Source organism: Calliopsis andreniformis, chromosome 10 (assembly GCF_051401765.1).
Source record: "Calliopsis andreniformis isolate RMS-2024a chromosome 10, iyCalAndr_principal, whole genome shotgun sequence".
In the NCBI taxonomy this organism is placed as follows: Eukaryota; Metazoa; Arthropoda; class Insecta; order Hymenoptera; family Andrenidae; genus Calliopsis; species Calliopsis andreniformis.
The window spans coordinates 11,570,358-11,590,489 of record NC_135071.1 but is presented as its reverse complement, the minus strand read 5'-3'; the positions used below and the strand labels follow the sequence as shown (position 1 = coordinate 11,590,489).

Sequence of the window (20,132 nt, the reverse complement as noted above, 5' to 3'; positions counted from 1 at the left end):
GATCCCTAGACAATGATATTCTCGTAAAAAGATTACCTTGTTAAACCTCTTACTTTTTTATGTTCAGACGCAACAGATCTAAATTGAATTTTATGTATTTTTATAATAAAAATTTCACGAAGTTCGTACTACCTTTTGCACATTTTTATGAAAGTTTTATTAATAGTGAAATCTAGGTAAGTGAAAAAGAAATGGTTCTAACAAAAACTTACGTTTATTTTGGTAAACAGTATTTTTGCAATTCACAAATTCCAATGCTCACTATTCATATGCTGAGGGCATGGCACCTTAAACTACTCAAAATATACAGGGTGTCCTAGAACTAATGATAAAAGCAGAAGAAGAGTGATTCTACATGAAAAAATAAGACGACAAATGTACAATAAAAATTTTTGATTTCACCACTCTCAAGAGACAAGACCACTCTCAGTCTGACTCTTAGACCATATATACTACTAGACACGGCATATATATGTATAGTGCGTGTGTAGAAAATCTACGACCTCGGCTAAGCAGAGATAGCTACTCAAGTGTGACGTCACACTGGGCAAAAGATAATTATTAGAAATGCTTGACACATCAAACTCTTGGACGCTACTGGACACTACCCGCTATCGCAATTCACGTGAAGCTACGAGAAACTTGTGTGAATCTAGTCTTGAAATAATCATTAATAATGGTGGGAACCTGTTGCTTTAAAGACTACAAAGAAAAGCAAGAGAGCATGTTTCATATTTAATCAATTCAATATGTTTTCTGAAAGTTATACATTTTCACATTCTCATTAATGTCGAACAGTAAAACAGTTTAACACGTTCAGAACATCGGTGTCACTCTTTCAAAATTGCAGATATATCATACTAGCATAGATTATACATCTTGCTCGTATGTGACGTCACGTAGATGATTTTATCGTTGAGTAAAGAAAGTAATTTGAAGGCGTCTCTATAAGTATATATGGGCTGAGGTCTGATGACCTGCTTGTTCCTACGGTACGCCAGAAGCATTTCTCTTTCCTCGTTTACCCCTCAAACGACTAAAACTGCAGTTCAGCACATATTCTCCAAACATACTAATTATAAAAGCTATAAAAATGCAACGTGAGCCGAAATTTGAACATGAACCGAAAGTAGGACGTTCATCTTACATTTCTACTCGCTCAAAATTCGAAGTCAATTGTCTCGAAAACGAAGCATGATATCAAAAATTTTCTTTCTATATTTTTGTGTTATTCTTTCCTGTAGAATTATTCCTCTTTTCGACCTGTACCATTAGTTCTGGGACACCTTGTATGGGCACGTTCATCAAACATAGTAAAAAATCAAATATAAACTGGACGTCAGCAATCGCAACAAACAGATGTGAAAGTTTGCTAGTTTCAAAACAGAACTCTGAGCTCGTATCAATTTTGATCCAAAAACATTTGTTTTTCACTGGCGTGATTTTTATGTACATACTCATAAATATTATAAACAGATAGAAACTTTATGTTCGGCCTACATTTGTTGAAACTGTAATATAAGTTAAAAGAAACAAGGCTTTGCTGCATCAGGATTTATGTGATAAAATGGCCCTTTTAGTCCACATGTGACCAGCAGTAATAGTAGTTTCCGCAGTGGCTGAGAACATAGAAGAGTGCCAACCCTTCCTCTCTTTGACTTCTAATGTCTGACATAAATGCAAGGTTTTCGAATTCATTTTCCATTACCTTCCACAATTAAATTTTTATTTCACATGGATTCGTAATAATAATTTTTCATGTAATAGAATGCAGCCTCACATTATAAAACGAATAAGTTGTTACTGTGTATGCAAAGTACACGCAATAGAGTAATTTAAATGTTAAAATACAATTGATTATTTCTTGGCTTAGAACTGCTTTACTTTAAGGCTATTCAAATATCTACTGAAATAAAAAAATATAATAATTTGAATAAATTTAGTTTTTAGTTCTTTTCCAATTTACGATATGTTAGCATTAAAATTCTGAATGCAGAAACAGCACCTGCGTATCTGACCCATTCAATTGAAATAACGAGCCATACTCGCAAAGCATGACTCAAGGCAAAGTGCGAAAATTTTGCAAATTTTATAGCTATACTTTGACCCGGATAATCTTGCAATTTTGGATAAGTAAATTGTGTACTTCCATATAACTATTCCCAAAGGATGTTCCTGCTGATCTAAAATACTGATGAAAACTAATGCTGTATTATGTTAAATTTAAATGCAACTGGATAATAACAGTTTCCAAATTGTACATAACCATTTAATACGTACACCGATGTTTAAAAGAGAAGTAGACTAATTGAAATCCTGCAACGAAGAAAGTACTTCACTGCCTAAAATTTCACGGAAACGTAGAGAAAAATAAATTTTTCGCAATTTTTGCATCAGCAGTCCTTTTGGCGTTGCATAAAGTTACTCCGTGGAACACCGTCAAGCCAGCAAGTTAAATGAAATTTCCTACATATCCAAGTAAAAACGTACCTGTGTCCATCGTGCATGAAAATTTATATTGAATTGACGTGTAAAAAACACTGCTCGTAATTTAATTTCCAGCCTTCAAATATACCTACACGATCGTAGTCGCATCGAACTGCTTCAGTTCCGCGCCGCGCAGAAACGCAACCTCCCCTGTGTTCGAGGAGAAAAAAGGCAACAAGCAAAAAGAATATTGGAACCCGTAGCAAACTTTCATAGCGGAGCCTTTATTTTTACTCCCATGTTGGATAAAAATTCGCTCAGATAACGAGGTTATCGGAGCTTTTTCCGAAACGCGGCGAATGTTATCTCGTTACGCCATAACCATGAAGGACGTTAACTTTGATGCACGCGCAGTTCCGCTTGAAAATGCGCCGTGTCGCTATTATCATCGTGCTGGACCCCAAAATCTTCCCACGCGATATTGGATTCTCACGAAATTCCATTTATTAAGAGTGGTCAAGTATATCTGGCTCAACGGTCATAAATTGTTAAGCGTTCATTTTGAGGGAGATTAACTACTTTCCACGCTGATTTTCTGACCGAATCTCGACACCGGACCAGTCACTGTGACGCTTGAATAAATCATCCCGCTGACTGTTGTTTGATATTCGCTACTAGTTTCTATAATGAATTTAATGTATTTAAGCTTGAATAATTTAATATACAGGGTGTAACATGTATAACCTTCGATGTTTTCAGGAATAGTATATCATACAAATTGGAGCACAAAATGGCTTATGACATAGTACTCGATTTGTTTTCATTGGGTATGACAACTTAACGTAACTTAACTTATGTTGAGTTAATTAAGTGTGTATTAATAATTTAATATTTAACATAATACCTTAAAGTTAACACATCTGTATTCTAAACTAACAATCAGAGAATTTTAGAATTCTACAGATACATTCAGGGGTAGAAACAGAGCAAAAGTGTTTTAATATACTTTGCTGCATCTCTTACGGTTTATCTTTTATAAAACTTTAAAAGCTCGTGGTCCATTTCTTAAGAACATCTTGGATCTTTAAAACTTTACAGAAGTTAATCGGTAAGAGATACAACACAGTGTTTCGGGACTTTTTTATTTTATTTCAGCCCCTTAATGCGTTTGTAAAATTATAGAACCCTCTGAATGTTAGTTTAGTGTAGAGGTGTGTTAACATTATGGCAGTATTACTGTAGAATGAAGCCTGATCAAACACTATGCCATAGTACATTTTCTGCTCCTATTTGCAGCTGCTACCATTCCTTAAAATATCGAAGACTATATTTGTTACACCCTGTATTCACATGTAATATCTTTGAGATAGTATTTTTGTTGAAGTAGATAAAGCGTTAATATCTAATTAACATGTTAAGTAGTACTGGAAAGTGAGAAAAAATTTCTTAACTCTTAATCACATGTGCAGCTTTAGCCCATTATTGTTAAACACCTCCACTATAAAAATGATGCATGAAATAGACTTATGAATAAACTGTGAATATTTATGGAAATTTGAAGTGTGAAAAGTTGCAGAATGCATATAATATTCAAAAATATAGAACATGTGAAACAATAGTGCTAATTATGCTATTTAAAACACGAAGGAAATTTTTATTTAAATTCCATTTCTTTAATTGTGTTTATGGAAATACGAAATTGCATAAAAATCTTCAGTCTACTTGTGAAATTACAAAAAGTGTCACTAATGAGAGCCATTTCAGAATTGTATTTTATAAATCGAACATAGAGTTTTAGGAATTGATGGGATACCTTGTAAATGCTATTAAAGCATAAGGTATTTAATTATTTATACTATTCCAATACTGTGGATGCCAATAATGCTTTATATTTAGACATAGTTAAACATTCTACCGTAGATCATTAATTCTATGCATTCAGGCGTTTGGTTTGGCTCTGTATAACCTGAACGTTTATTTTTGTCCTCAGAATTCGCGTAACTCCAGCCGTCGCGCAAATACGCCTATTTTAAGCGCGTTGCTACTTCTAGGAAAGTTCATAGAGAATTAAACCATGATCTAAAACCTATCTATCGATTCAATAGGAAGGAAGATCTAACTAAATTAATTCAATTAGAAAAATGGAATGGAAATAATAAAAACTCGGAAAGTGTTAAAAAAATTCTTACTTTATTATATGTATAAAATTCCCATTTAACCCTTAACCAGTGACACGGAGTCTAGTAGACTCTGCACGATATATTCTTATTATCGCTTTCGTTTAAATATCAAAGCTTTTATAATGAGAGTTGGGAATACGTGGAAAAATATTTAATAATAATAGTTCCTAATCAATGTCTATGTATCTTAAAATCGGGTTAAAAACAATTCTAAAAAAAGTAGTTCATGTTCTCTTGACATTTTGCATGCTACCAACATAATTATGTGCGTCAGTTCTATTCGAACCCATCCACAAATATTACTATAAGAATAAAACATGTGCTTTACGTATACATAAACCACATTATTTATACATAAACCACAAGACTGATTTACAATGCCTTATTGTTACTGAAAGCCTTTAACAATTCAGTGAATCTTCGACAACGAGCGGAAGCACAGTTTCGCGGATGACGCGTTTACAAAGTCCGGAAACATGGACATGCAAATTCAAACGAAAATTAATGTTGCGATAATATTTACGTGTAACCTTGCGCCACCGTGCTCGCATTAATTGCAGTCATCGATTACCAATACCCGCTGAATAGAATCGTTCTATTCTGTTCCATGGTGCTCGAAATTATTAGGTTTTCAACCGACATCCCATTACCTCGAAAAGAACGACCATTCACAGATTTCTCTAGCTAACGTTCGCTTCAATCGCGTTGACATTATCGTTAATACCTCGATTAGCATTGAACGTCTTCGCGACAAGATTAAAGGACGTTCAGGAAGACCTCCTTTTTCGTTGAACATAATACCAATCATCTTTTTATCAATATTGTTACTTTTAAAGCTGGATCATCTTTAAAAGAAGAGTGACTATTGAGTACTCTATACTTAATACATTTAACCAAATGCTTCACTATTTTGAATTTTGAATATAGCTGTGAAAGACACTTACATCTACACTGTTCAGTTTTTTTAAATAGTCAGGTTATAATAGTCATCTAAAAATATCGTCTAAATTAAATAGAACAGACAACACTTTATCTACTCTATTTGAAATGTTAGGTTGAATCCTCTCATTTTTCTCAGGAAGAGATGTTTTTTGTTAAAAGGAAAATAATAATGTAATCAAGTGTTGAAGTGTATTAGAAACGAAAAACTCATACGTCCAGCTAGTAAATTTACAATTTAATTACGTGTGCTCCTTCCAGTGAATCGTTCTTAATTTCTGTGAAAATTGAGAGAAAGAGGTAACATACAGGTTCACTTCCCTGCTTAATTCGTATAAAGGTGACGCACACATGAAACTTAAACTTTTCCAAAGGCTCACAAATGAGCGTCTGAAAGTCAATTCCTTGTACGTACGCCAGACACACGTTCATGCATCAGTCAAGTCATTAATTTTAGAACTGTCAAGAACTGAAAAACTCTCTGTACCAAACTCAACACTGTTGGTTTTCTAATATTTAAAAGTTCACTCAGTTCAACGAAAAAATTCACTTCAGGCAGCTGCGGCTCATTAAAAGCGCAAAAATTCTTAACTGCACCTTATTGGAGTGACGTTACTCTAAATGATCTCCCGTAGGAAAGCCTTTACCATTGCAAAAAATAATGTCCTAGAAAGCAACTAATGTATTAAATATTGTACAACATATACAATTCAAATCTATATTATCTGGAGTGAAAATTATGAACTGAATTTATTGTAGAATACAATATTTATGAAAAAAAACTTACAAATTTAGCAAAAAAAAATAGTTAAAATAATTTAACGCTACTCAAACTTGTTTCACCAAGGCATTCATTATATCATTGTATAATATTTGCTACGCAGAATTTCAATTTAAGGGATTATGTAAAGACGAACTAATGACTGCGAATAGAGCAAAGAAGAGGCTTCGCGTAGGTTCGTTCTGGCAGTATTCTCATTCGAGGGAAAGCCAGCATCATTTGAAAACAGTTACTTTGCCTGGTAACTACACAAATAAACAAGCTGTCAAGAGCAAACATGTTCGTACAGATTTTCCTCAACATTTTCGTACAGATTCTCCTCAACTGATGAACATTTTCATCAAAGTTCGTATACGTATGCTTCAACTTTTAGAAACGACTTCCAATCTCTACGTAGTTTCTTGAGCAAGTTTGAACCTTCGAAAAATGTGCATATTAAATATATAAAACCATTTTAAAGAGCATAATCACCTATTTGAGTTTTTTTCTACATTCACATGACTGACTTAGGTAAAGATTAATAAGGATGATTTCACTCTTTCCTACTTGACTACTAACAAGTCCCAGAAAAATTCATAGCATAGCAGTTACTATAACAGTCATCAAATCGTAAATATTAGTTACAGCAACGAAACTTCCAAGAGATATGACAGCACTGTACATAACAGATTAAAACGTCTGTCTACAACATTGAATAGAACTATTTCGACGTCAAAATGTTTCATTAAACTCTAATTACGCATGGGTGAAATTCATGTTGAATCCAGCTCGCTTTCACGCAAAGTTAATTGTTAACAATCGTACAAAGGGAGAGAGTTATTTGTATAATACAAGGAAGAAACCTTGAACCAGGACTAAAAACATCTCAGACTGCTATTTGTTATATTATAAAAAGGAATGAAAGAAAGGAAAGTGCTATTGAGAACAACGTCTATGGAGGCCCAGAGCAAAGCAGCTGAATCGTCAGGAAGGGAAGATCCATTGTTCGAAAACTAAGGAAGAACCAGCCCACTTCTGCTCCAAATCATGCAGGAATGGCTGCTAACAATCCTAGAAGAGCCGTTCGCCTCAATTTTACCATAGAATTTTACCCGGCTGAATTTTGAATAAGAACCGCGCATCAATGAAGTAAGAGTTTCGTGCAGAATTACACTACAAGGATATGCACGCCTTAGTCCTAAATAATGCTTTGAGAACTTTTTCAACAGCTCTACTGCCTCCGGTGCTATAATAAACATTTCTGCAACTTTAAAAGGTTCTGAAACTGCTGTGCCATCTTCAGTTCAATTTCAAATATTTAATAGGTTGAAAAGTAAAAGAGGATGAAAGCATGGGGTGTGGCGTTACTAGAAGAAGCGTTTATATTGCGATATTGAGCGAGGGGTTAAATTTGAAACTTGTCTACAGAAAGGAAAATTCATAATGTATAGAAAATAGTAAGCAGAAGGAAAATGCTCCTAGACTAAATACAAGCCTAAACTAAAATCAGCATTACACACACTACTGGTACGATCTTTTATGTTTTCAAGTAACATTCTCACAGTACACTTTATTTCTTAGATGCCCCAACAGAAAATAATCAACTTTATGAATTTTTTGATTACAGAAATTTCATGGATATTTCGCAGAAGAACATTTCAATGATAAAGGAAAATGATCGCAATACTCAGACGCTTAAAATGTCAAATATTCCAGTTAGTGGACAATCTAAAAGTGCATGTCCCAACACTAGAATTGCATCCTAATAGATGAATATACTATTTTACGATACAATTTTTGCTTTTTTTATTAGGTGTACTGGAACTTAAACTTAAAATTAAATAAAATTAACGTTAGAGTTCAAGTACTAAAACATACCCCACTACTTTTCGAAGCCATATACCCTACTAGCATTTTACTCAGCATGCAGTAGCCTGTCGAATTCACAGGATTTCCATATTAAATTATTTCAAAAATCAAAAATGGGCTTTTCACTTCCTTAAAAAGCTAAACTAGTCAGAGATTAATTATTATGCTGCACATCATCCTTAATTTCATATACCACCTGCTCAGGGCATTCATTTATATAGCAAAGCAAGTTATTAGGTTTTGTCCTAGTTGAATGTCGTACGACGACAAAATCGTTGCGACAAATCCTACTGATGTGTATCAACAATGAATCATATGAATGTAGTGCTATTTAAAACGTGACACACGTAAATGTCACTTGTTTGTGTACTCAGTGTCTGTTGCCCGACACATCCAGTTAGGACCTAGGGTTAAAGTGGTGGAATTGAATGACCTACCCCCTAGATCCTCTCCTAGATGCAAGAAAGACTGCAATTCTTCCAACAACACAAGTATACAACAATCAGAAAGTGACTGACGACAGTGGTGTCAGTTCTCGCGCGATTTGACCTGAACGGTTTCTCGAGGAGACGTCTGATAAAGACACGGATAGGAAGATTTAATTGCAAGAGTTCGAATATTTTCGCACAGGCAAACGGTGAGATTTCTATGCGACGGCGGATGCATTGTAACGAACGTGAATTCTTCAAAGTTCATTAACTCCTTCGTGAGCGCGATACAAGATATCCCGGAATTTCTCGCGCGTCCGCGGTCTCGATAATAAACGCAGAGAATATTCGCGGTGGTGCGGCGTACCCTCGCCAATGTACATGCAAACTATAAATTTTTCGCTACACGAGCGTTCAAGGATTCGCAAACACGAAAACTTTATTTTCCTCTCGTTTCGATTTCATGCGCGTACTTTTACGCCCGTCCATCCTATGCAAATATTAATTTTCCCTACGTCGGTCTCACTGACCCGATTCTTCCTACCGTTTTAATTTCGCTACCGCCACTCCGAGTTTCCGGCTTATGGTTAACACGTCGACGAGAAAACGATTGATAAGACTCGGTGTTGTGCGCCAAGTTGAGGGGATAATGGGCTGTAGACGCAGGGAAAGGTAGGGAATATTTAAAAGTTAGTGTAATGGGTGGCATTTAACATGGCGATTTCCACTTTTCATCTGTAATATGTTTCACGGGGAAATGTAGAACGTAGTTTTGGAAATTTAATATGTATCAAGAGATAGTAGGGTTTGTAGAATATAAACTTTTATAACATGCCAGTCATGGCTGGGTTCATTCATTTGCATTTTTTTAAGGGATCACACATCCAAACTCTAGGGATCTATGTGAACTGTGACACGTTTTCTGTGAAGCAACTGAAATAATTTTAGACAGACTTTCAGTGAATTCTATCGATAGTGCTTAACAAATTAAGCACTGAGGTTTTCTATAAACCCTTTAGAAAATAGTTACATTGCGCCTTCAATTGTTTAATATTGATAATGTTTAAAACATTATTATGTTTCCTTTAGTGTGAAGGAGAGATAAAATTTCGAGAATAAGGTACGAGGAATTGTATCAAACTTGTTTCAATGCTGAATATCGTGTAAGACAATCAGGCTTCGAGAGGTATAAATGCACTGGTTTTAACATAAGACAATTTTTTTCTCTCTTCCTCTTTAAACCATGTTACCAGTAAACATATTTAAAAGAGTTTCCAATGTTACTGAATGAAATAAATTGAAGGTAAGGTTTATCCTCCGCCAATTTGAAGATTTGATGGATGCAACATTCAGTCTCATTTCAGTAACAAATTCACTAAAAAAAGGAGGATAGAAATATTAGCAAAATTTCGAAATTAATCCTGAAAAAGCAAAGTCCAACGAACAATGCATCGAGAATACAAAAAAATTTAGCTTGTACGATCGTTTTTTCAAACCCCACTGAACGAGCATGATGAATATGAAAAAGTTAGCTTTAAAACAACTCGGAACCCATCTATCAAAGCTTTGAGCTTAGAATCGCGACCGAGACGGATTTACGTTTATCTCAAAAACCGTACACAGCATATATGTATATAGAATCAGTCTTGTGATTTCAAAAGAAAATATCAAATAAGATTTTAACAGGATTAACCAGATAAAATAGTAGGAGAAATATTGCTGGTTTCCGTTTACTTCGTGAAATTATTTCCGAGCTTTGAAATTTTCACATCAGTAAACGTATTAATCTCGTTTTAAAAACTGATTTAATTTTCTGAAGGGTAGTTTTTATATTGCATTAATGATTGAAAAATTATTCACAGTTTAATTTGTTTAAAATGACGACGGCTCCATGATTTTAACTATTGCATGTTAGTTGTAATTGGTATTAATTGCATTCCATTCAAGTGTACCAATTCATTAAAATTGTTTAGCTGACAAGCATAGCAAATAGAATTGTCTCCAATGCCATGTAAAAATGTCATAGAACAGCTTGAAGTACATAGTTTTGAACACAAACTTAAGTATCAATATTTTATATAATAATGACTGAAGACTTTTGAAATTAATAGGTCTGAATATTTATATCAGAAGTAATACATATTTAAAAATTTTGTGCTTGCATTACGTGTCAATTAATCGCCAAAACTTCGCTTACTATCTTACAAATTTTTACATCTTTCGTTATGGCTAATTAAATTTCTATGAAATCTGTACAAATTTGAATGGTATTTAGTGATACATAAATCAAGTTCATAAAATCATGCAAAACTGTTGTTAAAATAGCTTGAAATATAAGTTTTACAAATTTCATGGTGAAATATTAAAACACTTCAGGAGTAATAATGAACCTACGTTAAATTATTACTAAACAAATTAATAAAGTTTCATAGAAACATTTTGATTCTGATGAAACATTCATATAGGATAGCAGGTAATGTCAGACTCCAAAATTAAATTTCCCCACCACTACAAATTTTTCTGCTATTAAATCCGCTAGTAAACAGGAGAAAACGAGGCTTCACTGTTATTGGGGAGACGTAATTAATTCAAATTAATAGCAATAATATTCGCCTGAAAACTCAATTTTTGCCCTTATCGATACACAGTATGCAGTTCCTCACTATGAAATCGCTCAGACAATTGCAATCTTGTTTATCGTTCGAGACACTAGACTACCAGATCCACAGAAGCAGAGTTCCGCTAGTTCAGCCAAAACAATTTTGTTTGTTGCCATCTCTTTGCAACTATGTATTCCTTTTCTTGTTTTTATTCGGTTAACATGACACAGCAGCTAGAAACTCTCAAGAACTTCCCTACTAGTTTCCACTCGTTTCACTGGTTGTAAATTCCGCCGCGTATCGTGGCCCATTTGTGCACGCGTTCTCGCATTCCTATCCCCTTTTCGTCGTGCATTTCTCGTCCTTTCTTATCGCCCACCCCAACGACTCTCAAATCTCCCAGATGCTCGTAACTTCTCAGGCAGCGCGTAACTTCTTTCAAATTCACGCACGACCAGTTTCACACCCCCACCCCCACAGGAGCTCCCTTTTCCGTGCACCAAGAGACAATTCGTCACCCCAGTCTCCCGCGCCCAACACATTCTCTCTACCTTTCGTCTCCACGTACGCGAGGAAAGCTCGCGCGAAATAATTCAAGCGTCGACTGGACTCACCTTTTGCACCCTGGAGAACCTGCATCGGGCCGAGGAGCACCAGGAACACCGTCATCATCTCCATCCCCTTAGTCCTGCGTGGTAAATCCTGTCCAGCCATCCTCGACGATCAGCAACAGGAGCGACTCAATACTTCGCGCACCACATTCGTCTCACCACTGTGCCGGTATATCCTCTCACTCACGCTGAACACACTCACAGTGCCAACGATCCTTAATCGTACCGACCGCGATCGAGTTCACTAACTGAAAGTTAACGAAAGTCACATCAGACTGAGGCTGATCCGCAGCCAGGTCAGAGCGGCTGGTATCGCGGTTCGCCAGAGATTCGGGAGCATCCGATTCCTGGCGCAGGAAGCTCTCGCGGATGAAAGGAAGCACCGAGGATGTCTAGGGGTCCGGAAGGATGCTGCTTCTCGAGCGCACGGGCGGAATCCGTCGAGCGGCGAAAGCGTGGCAAGAGGAAGCGGAGCACGTGTACGCTCGATAAACGGCGGGCTACTGCGGAGCCAGTGACCAGAGGGAAAGAGAGAATCCAGGGGATGGTACGGGGCGTCGACAGCGCGAAGAGGATCGGCGGAATCGTGAACGATCGCGTGTTATCCGACAGACACGGGCAGAGTGTGTCCTAGGGTGAACCGAGCGGGGTTGCGATTCCGCCGCGCGAGTGCGTGCGTCTGACTGAGGAACCCCGACGACCGACCGAGAGAGAGAGCCCGCGACAGACTGGCGTACCAGAGACGAGGCACGATAGCGATACGACCGATTCGTGCGCTTACCCGAAACTAAGTGATTCGTGGCGAACGGCGCGCACCTGTCGTTCCGCGGGTCGCTGCGCATGCCCCTACGAAGGAAGCCGACTGACTCTGCCCACGGCAGCTCCTCCGTCCAGGGTGGTCGCATATGGAAGAGCTGTGCCACTGTCTGAGTCCGCGACTGAAGGTAGTACCAAGGACTGCGCTTGAAATTAAGAAATTAGATTGCGTCTGTCTTCCTTGCCACTTCAACGCTAGTCTGGTTCTGCACGATACGGACATTTAGGATTAACGTGGACGAGTTTTTCTTTTATTAAGTCTGTTGCGACTTGGGTTGGTAATGAGATATGTATCTGGTGTATTGAGAGTGGATTCAAATCTGACTGGATAGTTTTGAGTTTGAGATGTTTAACTCTTGTTTAAGTTTCTTGACTTCAAGAATCCTCAAGTGCAATATTTTTACAATTTCACTACAAAAATCTGAGAATTGTTATCAACAAATTCGCGAATCACTGTATAAAAAATTAACAATAAGTGTCTAAGGAAAACAATAAAAGAATAAATAATTAAAATTTAAAAATTGGAAAACATTTTGTTTACAGTCTTATAGCTCTAAATTCTAGCACATCAAATCAAGTTTATTTCAAAACCATTTCACATCAAATAACTTATAAGAAAATTCAGTAGTAGTATACATACACATATATTGCAATTATCTATAAATTAACTCTACCTTTAATTTGCCAATGAGAGTGCGTCTCGAAAGCTACTTTAAAACAAAAAATACTCGTAAATGTATCCTCGTGGAACTCGTTACTTACTGACGTCAATGATGAGATGTAGCAAGTGAGAACAGTAGCTCATTTTAGTTACTGTGTACCTACGTCAGTAATTTTTTAAATGTCTTCCACAGACGCTTCGAAATCGATATAAGGCTTTTACAATTGAGCCTGGTCATTGTTAATGAACACAAAGGTGAAGGTCGCAAAGCCACAGTAAAGAATTCAATGTTCTAAATGAGAGTTTTTAACATACTTCAAACTTGTTTTAATTGTAAAAAGTGTTTGTAATAAAAATTCATTTTCGTTGATTATCTTGCATTCTGATTCCATTATGGCACTTGCAAAGCGATTTTTTAATTGCTTGTGACTCTTAGTTTAGCAGGGAAGACAAAAAACTTTACAAAAAAGTATTTTCATGGAACAAAGGTTCTATGGCGTTATTCTATTATTATTCAATTAATAAAAAACAGAAAACTAAACAAGAGATTAATTCTTTGTAACAAAGGAAATTCAGCAAATTAATAACATATGGAAAGCTTTAATATTCAAATTCATTATTTATTAATCTCTACAAAGGTACTTAAATAGTTTTTTTTAATATAACTTTTGTTAAAAGTCATTAAAATTTGTAAAATAAAATAATATTATATCCAAACAGTTTGCCTAGAAATTTAATTATCTTTACTTTATGCTATAATAACTAAGTAATTTGATTTCAGCTTCACAAATCCCTTTCTTACTTTAAAAAAGTAATCTCTAATGAGATTGCAAATTACAAGAAATAATGAGTCTTCGTTTATTCGTCTATATCCAATTTTAATTATTTCTTGCAGTTTTTAAAATATTTTATATGTATTTCAAAATTAAATTAAATGATTAAGTAATGAAAGTGCCAGCACAAAATGCGATTATCATCAACAAAAACAATAATTATTGAAATTGTTCCAAAGATTCTCTTATATAACGTAATTTTAGGGGCTATGTGTACAATTCCCATATTTTCTGTTATCGTGGGAACAGCAGTTTTAGCAGTTCTCCCAAGTGATTGAGTTTAACATTTATCATGCGAATTTTCACGCTTGACCATTTAATAAGTTAGATCATCGGTATTTGTGAATGTATCGTACTCACACGTTTTTAATACAGACTTTTACGATGGGAAATTTCAAATAATTAATAAGAGATTGACAACATAAACGACCTTGTTGAAAAGAATAATTCCCAACGCCGAGTTGTGTCAGAGATTTTAGAACGTCCAGGTGGCATCGGTAATGAAACCCTTCTATGGTAACTCGAACACCTGTTTCTTATTCAGTCACGCTATGTAACTTCTTCACTTTAAGGAGGGTATTCCTCCTTTGACAACGAGGGGACTTACCAAAATACTATATCAACCCGAAAACGATTGAAATTGTAAAGGAATATGCTATTCCAAAAAATACTTTATAGCTTAGTTCTTTTGGAATTATGTTCATTCTAAATCCTAGAAAACATTATTTTGTATGTATTGAAATGTTGAGCATTGTACAAAGAGTCTCCAAAATTGAAGACACAAATGTGACCGACTAATATGTAGAGCTATTAAATAATTAATTCTCTTAAAATATTCAAGAAATATATTTAAATACACTTGTTTGAGAACGTTATGCTACTGTAACAATAACTGAGGTTTAAAAATGGCCTTAAATGGCCTAAAATTAATAAATTGTTTAAACATTCACACTTTCACTGTAAAGCTTTTTCATCTTTCACATAATTTGGGTCAGATAAAGAAATAAAGAAAATAGTATATAATGCCGAATTAAAATTTTCTACGCAGCATGGTTTCTGTCAGGTAACTTTTTGGATTTTCGAAAATGAACGTTCAAAGCGGGCTTCTGTGCATTCTTCATATACGACGCTCAATATGGAGCTCGCTGCATGACACAGAAGCTCCATTTTTTCACTGCAAGTTCGATCTTCGGCATGCTGATTTTGTCCCACATTCAACAAGGAATGTCATACAGTTCCATGAAACGTAAATTCGCGCCTAATGAAAAAAACTATCGGCCACTATGATTAACAGTCTTGAATTCCACTATACCATCGACAGAAATTACAAACAATCTTAAAATTTACTATAAATAGCCAACCAATAACAATCTTTTTATTGTTATATTTATGAATTGAGCGATCAAGTCTGCTGTTCTTAGCCCGTCACATAATTGATACACAGATTTTTTTGTTGTACGAGTTAAACAATCTCTTTGTGATATGTTATGAGACTAAAATTAATTTCAAACTAATAACAAGAAAGGTTGACAGTAATAAAACATCGAAATTAAATCGAAAACGTAAAGGCAAGACAAGAAAATTTTCAGTTACAGTAATTACATTCAAGTTATCGCGGGAGAATTTTAGCTGTCGCTTTCGTCACTGAAATAGTAACATCGCAAAGCAAAATACCAAGGTCAAATACTCAAAGTACCTTGAACAACCTGATTATGCTCTCACACGAATTTTCCGATAATAAGACCAGCTGAAGTGTTCTGTAATGATACCGTGACTGTGTCGCAACAGGGTCACCGAGGCATCAATGAGAAAGAAATTTGAATAAATCTCGTATGTCACAATACCACCAACGAGGAAGTAACGAGCTTTATAAGTTTATAGCGTCCTTCTAATGCTTTATGAATAATAACAATCGAACTACGGTCGGTGAAAATGGAAAATGCTAGCGGAGAATGATCTCATTTCCGTGAGAACTGTAAGAAGAAGAGCAAAGAAAGGAACGGGAGGTATTCAAGCTCCCTGCAGGAAGGCTGTTTCGTGAAACTGTTAAATGTCGAGCACTCCATGTATTTTCCCTTCATTGTAAACGTTGAGAAATCTCTGTCGAATATGTACTTGCTGGAGCGCAATTGCTTATAAAAATTTAAGAAGAAATACGTGTTTGTTCTCTGGGTACCATTGAGGTCGAGGTATTCATTACGCTATGGATGCATTGTTGGGAAAAAGGGTAGAATAATTCTGAATAGCTTCTTTACGCATAATATTCTAGCTAAGATGTTGCAAGCTAAAGACACAATGATACGAATGAGCATTTTTTGCTTTATGCTACTTGTTATGCCCTTTTATATCATCCATACAAAACATGAGAAGAGGTATCGTAATAATAGAACAGTAGCTTTTCCTTAATTAACGTATTAGGTTTCAACCACCTGAAAGAAAAGTAAATTTCAGGCTTAAAATTACCTTACAATGTGTGAGGTGTTCAATAAAGAGAACACAAAAGCCAATAAAACAGCAATAGTAACAAGAGAAATCAATATTCCGTTTTCATTGAATGTTCCACTCTGGGAATGTTCCACTCGCTGAGAGCGTTTCGTTTTCGTAAAATGCAATTTTCGATTATTTACTCTTTAGAACAGAAATATCAAAACGAAGAGATCAGCAGCATGATCCTCGAATGGTACTTTCATACTTTTCCGTGCGGTTTTCAACTGTTCGTTGCGATTCGTTTAATACGTTTCCAGGGCCGTTTCAATTAACACTGACAGTGCACAGCATAATTCGGATAATGCGTACTCATTGCACTTTCGAACGAGAAACAACAGCTAACTTATATCGTGTACGGGATACACGCGTGATGTTTTACGTAAAATCGAGTTTCCTAAATGTTTCATCGCCGATGTGGAATTTCGCTTGTCGCGGTGCTATACTGTAATCAAAACGGAACGCGTAGAGTAGTTAAAGTTAGAGGTTCAAACAAGTTGCCAACAAATCCTCCGAAACGTTTACTATACATTGACCCAAGAGAATGAAATAATTATTCTCTATAGCACAGACACGAAAAACAACTCTCCTCAAATATTGTTTAATAGTTACTAAATTATGGCTAATTGCCGTCTGTTATCTTTTTTATGAAAAGGGGGAAAGTAACGAAACTTTTACAGAACTGCAGAATTCATTACAAACGACCTTATCGAAATTCATTTCGTAAATTCGTATTTAACAAAATGAATGTTTCAACAGAAAATTCATTCAGTGATTAAAATCATTTATCAGATTGAATATGAATTTGTGTAAATAGAAAAGAAATGAAAGCTTGAGTTTGTACCATGATTTATAATATAATGTATAATATGTACAATACCTAATTTTATGCAAGTGTACAAAATATTTTTCTAAATGATGCAATAATTTTTGCATGCAAATTTCTGATTTTCTAAGTAAAATTGTCACACAGAAAATGTAATATAACCACATTTCCCTATTACTGATATAAATATTTTCAAACAGGTTTAATATCGTTTTGCTTATCAAGTCAATGTAAATTAAAATTCAACTGGTACACCTATTAGGTAAGTTACATAATAGACTTTATCATATTATAAAAACTCGCTAATATAAAGTCACTGTCGCGTTAAATATTAGTACAGTATTTAATTAAGAGGCAAGTACAATTGGTGTGTAATCATTCTGCGAGCCGAAGGGAATAGTAACGATCGTATTAACTTTCTGTTACCTTCGTGAGGAAGTTTCACCCTTTCCTCTTTTCTTCCTCTCGGTGAACGCGAGCGAAATATACGCGAGTTCCAAATAAACTTTCCTCGGAAAAACGACGTCTCTCTATCATGGCACGTGAAAGCGAGGGGATCGTTTACATTGGCTTTCCAAAGGCGTTGGAGTATTATTCCGTTTCGAGAAACGGGGTAAAAAAAGGAGTAAACAACATCTGCTACTCTATCCCTGACTTCTAGCTAAATAGAAGAGAATAGGACCACCGCAGAATCTAAGCAACTTTAGGAACTAATTGTGCTCTACTCTTCATCTTGTCACAGAACCCACGGCCTGCAATTTTACTCGATAAAAAAAGTCGAACAAAAAATTCTATTTTCTATTCTCTGAACTGTATAAACTATTTCCTCCCTTCTGTTTTAGTTGTCTAATACAATCGTGTAATATTTCTTCTTGTAATAAATTAGAATTCAATTTATTTTGGTTTCATTATTTCATGTAATAATAAATTGAAATTATTTGTTACACGAAATTGCTCGTATGAAAGTTATAAATAAATAATTTAGTTTTAATGTTATTTCTTCTTGTTCACTATTTCTAGTCCAATAAAATTCTGCATTTATTGAGAAAAATAATATATTGATAAAAAAACTATATAACAGGACACTGAGCAAATTTGTCCTCTGGAAACTTGTTTTGGAAATAGAAATAAAAACACAATTCCATCGCGTTCTTGCAACATCTTCATTACATTTGAATAGTTGCATTTTATCACTGGCAGGAAAATTTACAGCTCTTCAACTTCGTAAAGCTTTGCTGTATCAGACTGAATAATTACTACGATTTAATGAATCCCGCATGCTTCGCTCTTTCGTCAAAGCTTCAAAGTCGTTTATATTCGCTCGTTGAATTCTAGCTGAGTTTCTCTGCTACGAAGCACAGAACACAGTGGATACGAATCCGCTGGACTGTTTTTAAGTTCCAACTTCGTAATAAAGCTGTCTAGCTGCCAAGTGTCTACTAATTGGTGCAGCTGATTGGAGTAGTAATAAAAGTCAAGCTATCGAATTGTCGACGATTTTCGTACCTTCGAACTGTGTTTCGTACTTAAAAGCGCAACGATATTGACCTTCTTTACGATCACAATATCAAGGAATTAAGTTAGTGAAGCTTTTAAACCAGTAGAAATAAATCATCCTTCGAACCTCATATGATTAAACACTACAAGTTACAGTGGACGAAATTTGTACATATTACGAAAGTAGGAAAGATGATTATAGAAAGAATTAAAAGAAATATAGGTTTAAAATTTTATTTACAATTGTTAAGAAAATTTCAGCATATTTTGTATCCCAATAAGAAATTTTAACGCCTTGATATCTTTAACTACAGTAAGTAAAAAATGAGTACCTGCAAAAAATATTTAAAATAGAGTTAAACCAATAGAAATAATTGAAAATTGAATAGCCCCTCAAAAGGACTACAGATTTTCTGCAAAATACTCTTGATCGTCTGAGCGATACCTGAAGCATCTACTGGAGACAATATACTCCCTCTCGAGACATCGTGATACTTCCCTTAAATTGCAACGTTTTAATCCCAATATGTCTATGATTTCCAATTTCGAGTGGTGTTCGTGGACTGAACTGTTTAATTGGCACTCGAATTGTTGAAGCGTGCTACGACGGAACTCGTTGCGAAACTTCACGTTGAAAAGTTCTATTCTTCGTAATGGAGAAAAGGAACAAAAGCAAATTAGCGATTTTTATCGGTGTTTCTATCATTGAAACCAGGAGCGGAGTAAAATCTAGGCCGCGGTTACGACACCACTCGTTCGCACGGTAGACGTTGCCGCTGCTTTATCTATTGTTATCTCGCGGAACTTCGAATTCCTCGAGCGTCATTCTGTTTCGTTGATTTCGCTTTCAGGGAGAGTCCTGACCGAATGAAACCTTAATTACACGTTACACGAATCGCCCGCTGCGGTACATCACCGTTTAAATTATTCTCGCCAATTCTCGCGGTAACTCAGAAAGCTATACGAACCCGTGTCAATTGATGGTAAATTCGACCGTTTCATGCAACCGTTTCCTGCAGATCTATCTGCCATCGACTACCCTCAAGGACGCAGTTCCTGATCACTTAAATAAGAAGCATGGGTTTCTTAACGTATTTATGAAAAAATTAACCAGCTCAAAAGAATTTTTTGTTATTCAAATAAATCTATGTGTCATCTTCAATTTGTTATTGAACAAAGTGGAAAAATAGTAATAATTAAA

At 35.4% G+C, this 20,132-nt stretch overlaps 1 protein-coding gene across 3 annotated transcripts in view; it reads right to left on the bottom strand.

Annotated features, from left to right (window-relative positions):
* The window catches only part of Nrm (neuromusculin), a 373,850-nt gene extending 361,270 nt beyond the window's left edge, over positions 1-12,580 (bottom strand). For all 3 annotated transcript variants that reach the window (XM_076386721.1, XM_076386719.1, XM_076386720.1), the window contains exon 1: positions 11,818-12,580. In XM_076386721.1, the coding sequence (XP_076242836.1) occupies positions 11,818-11,917 (100 nt within the window). In that variant the 5' untranslated portion in view covers positions 11,918-12,580. The remainder of the gene's footprint in view (positions 1-11,817) is intronic.
* Between the last annotated feature and the right edge of the window lie 7,552 nt (positions 12,581-20,132).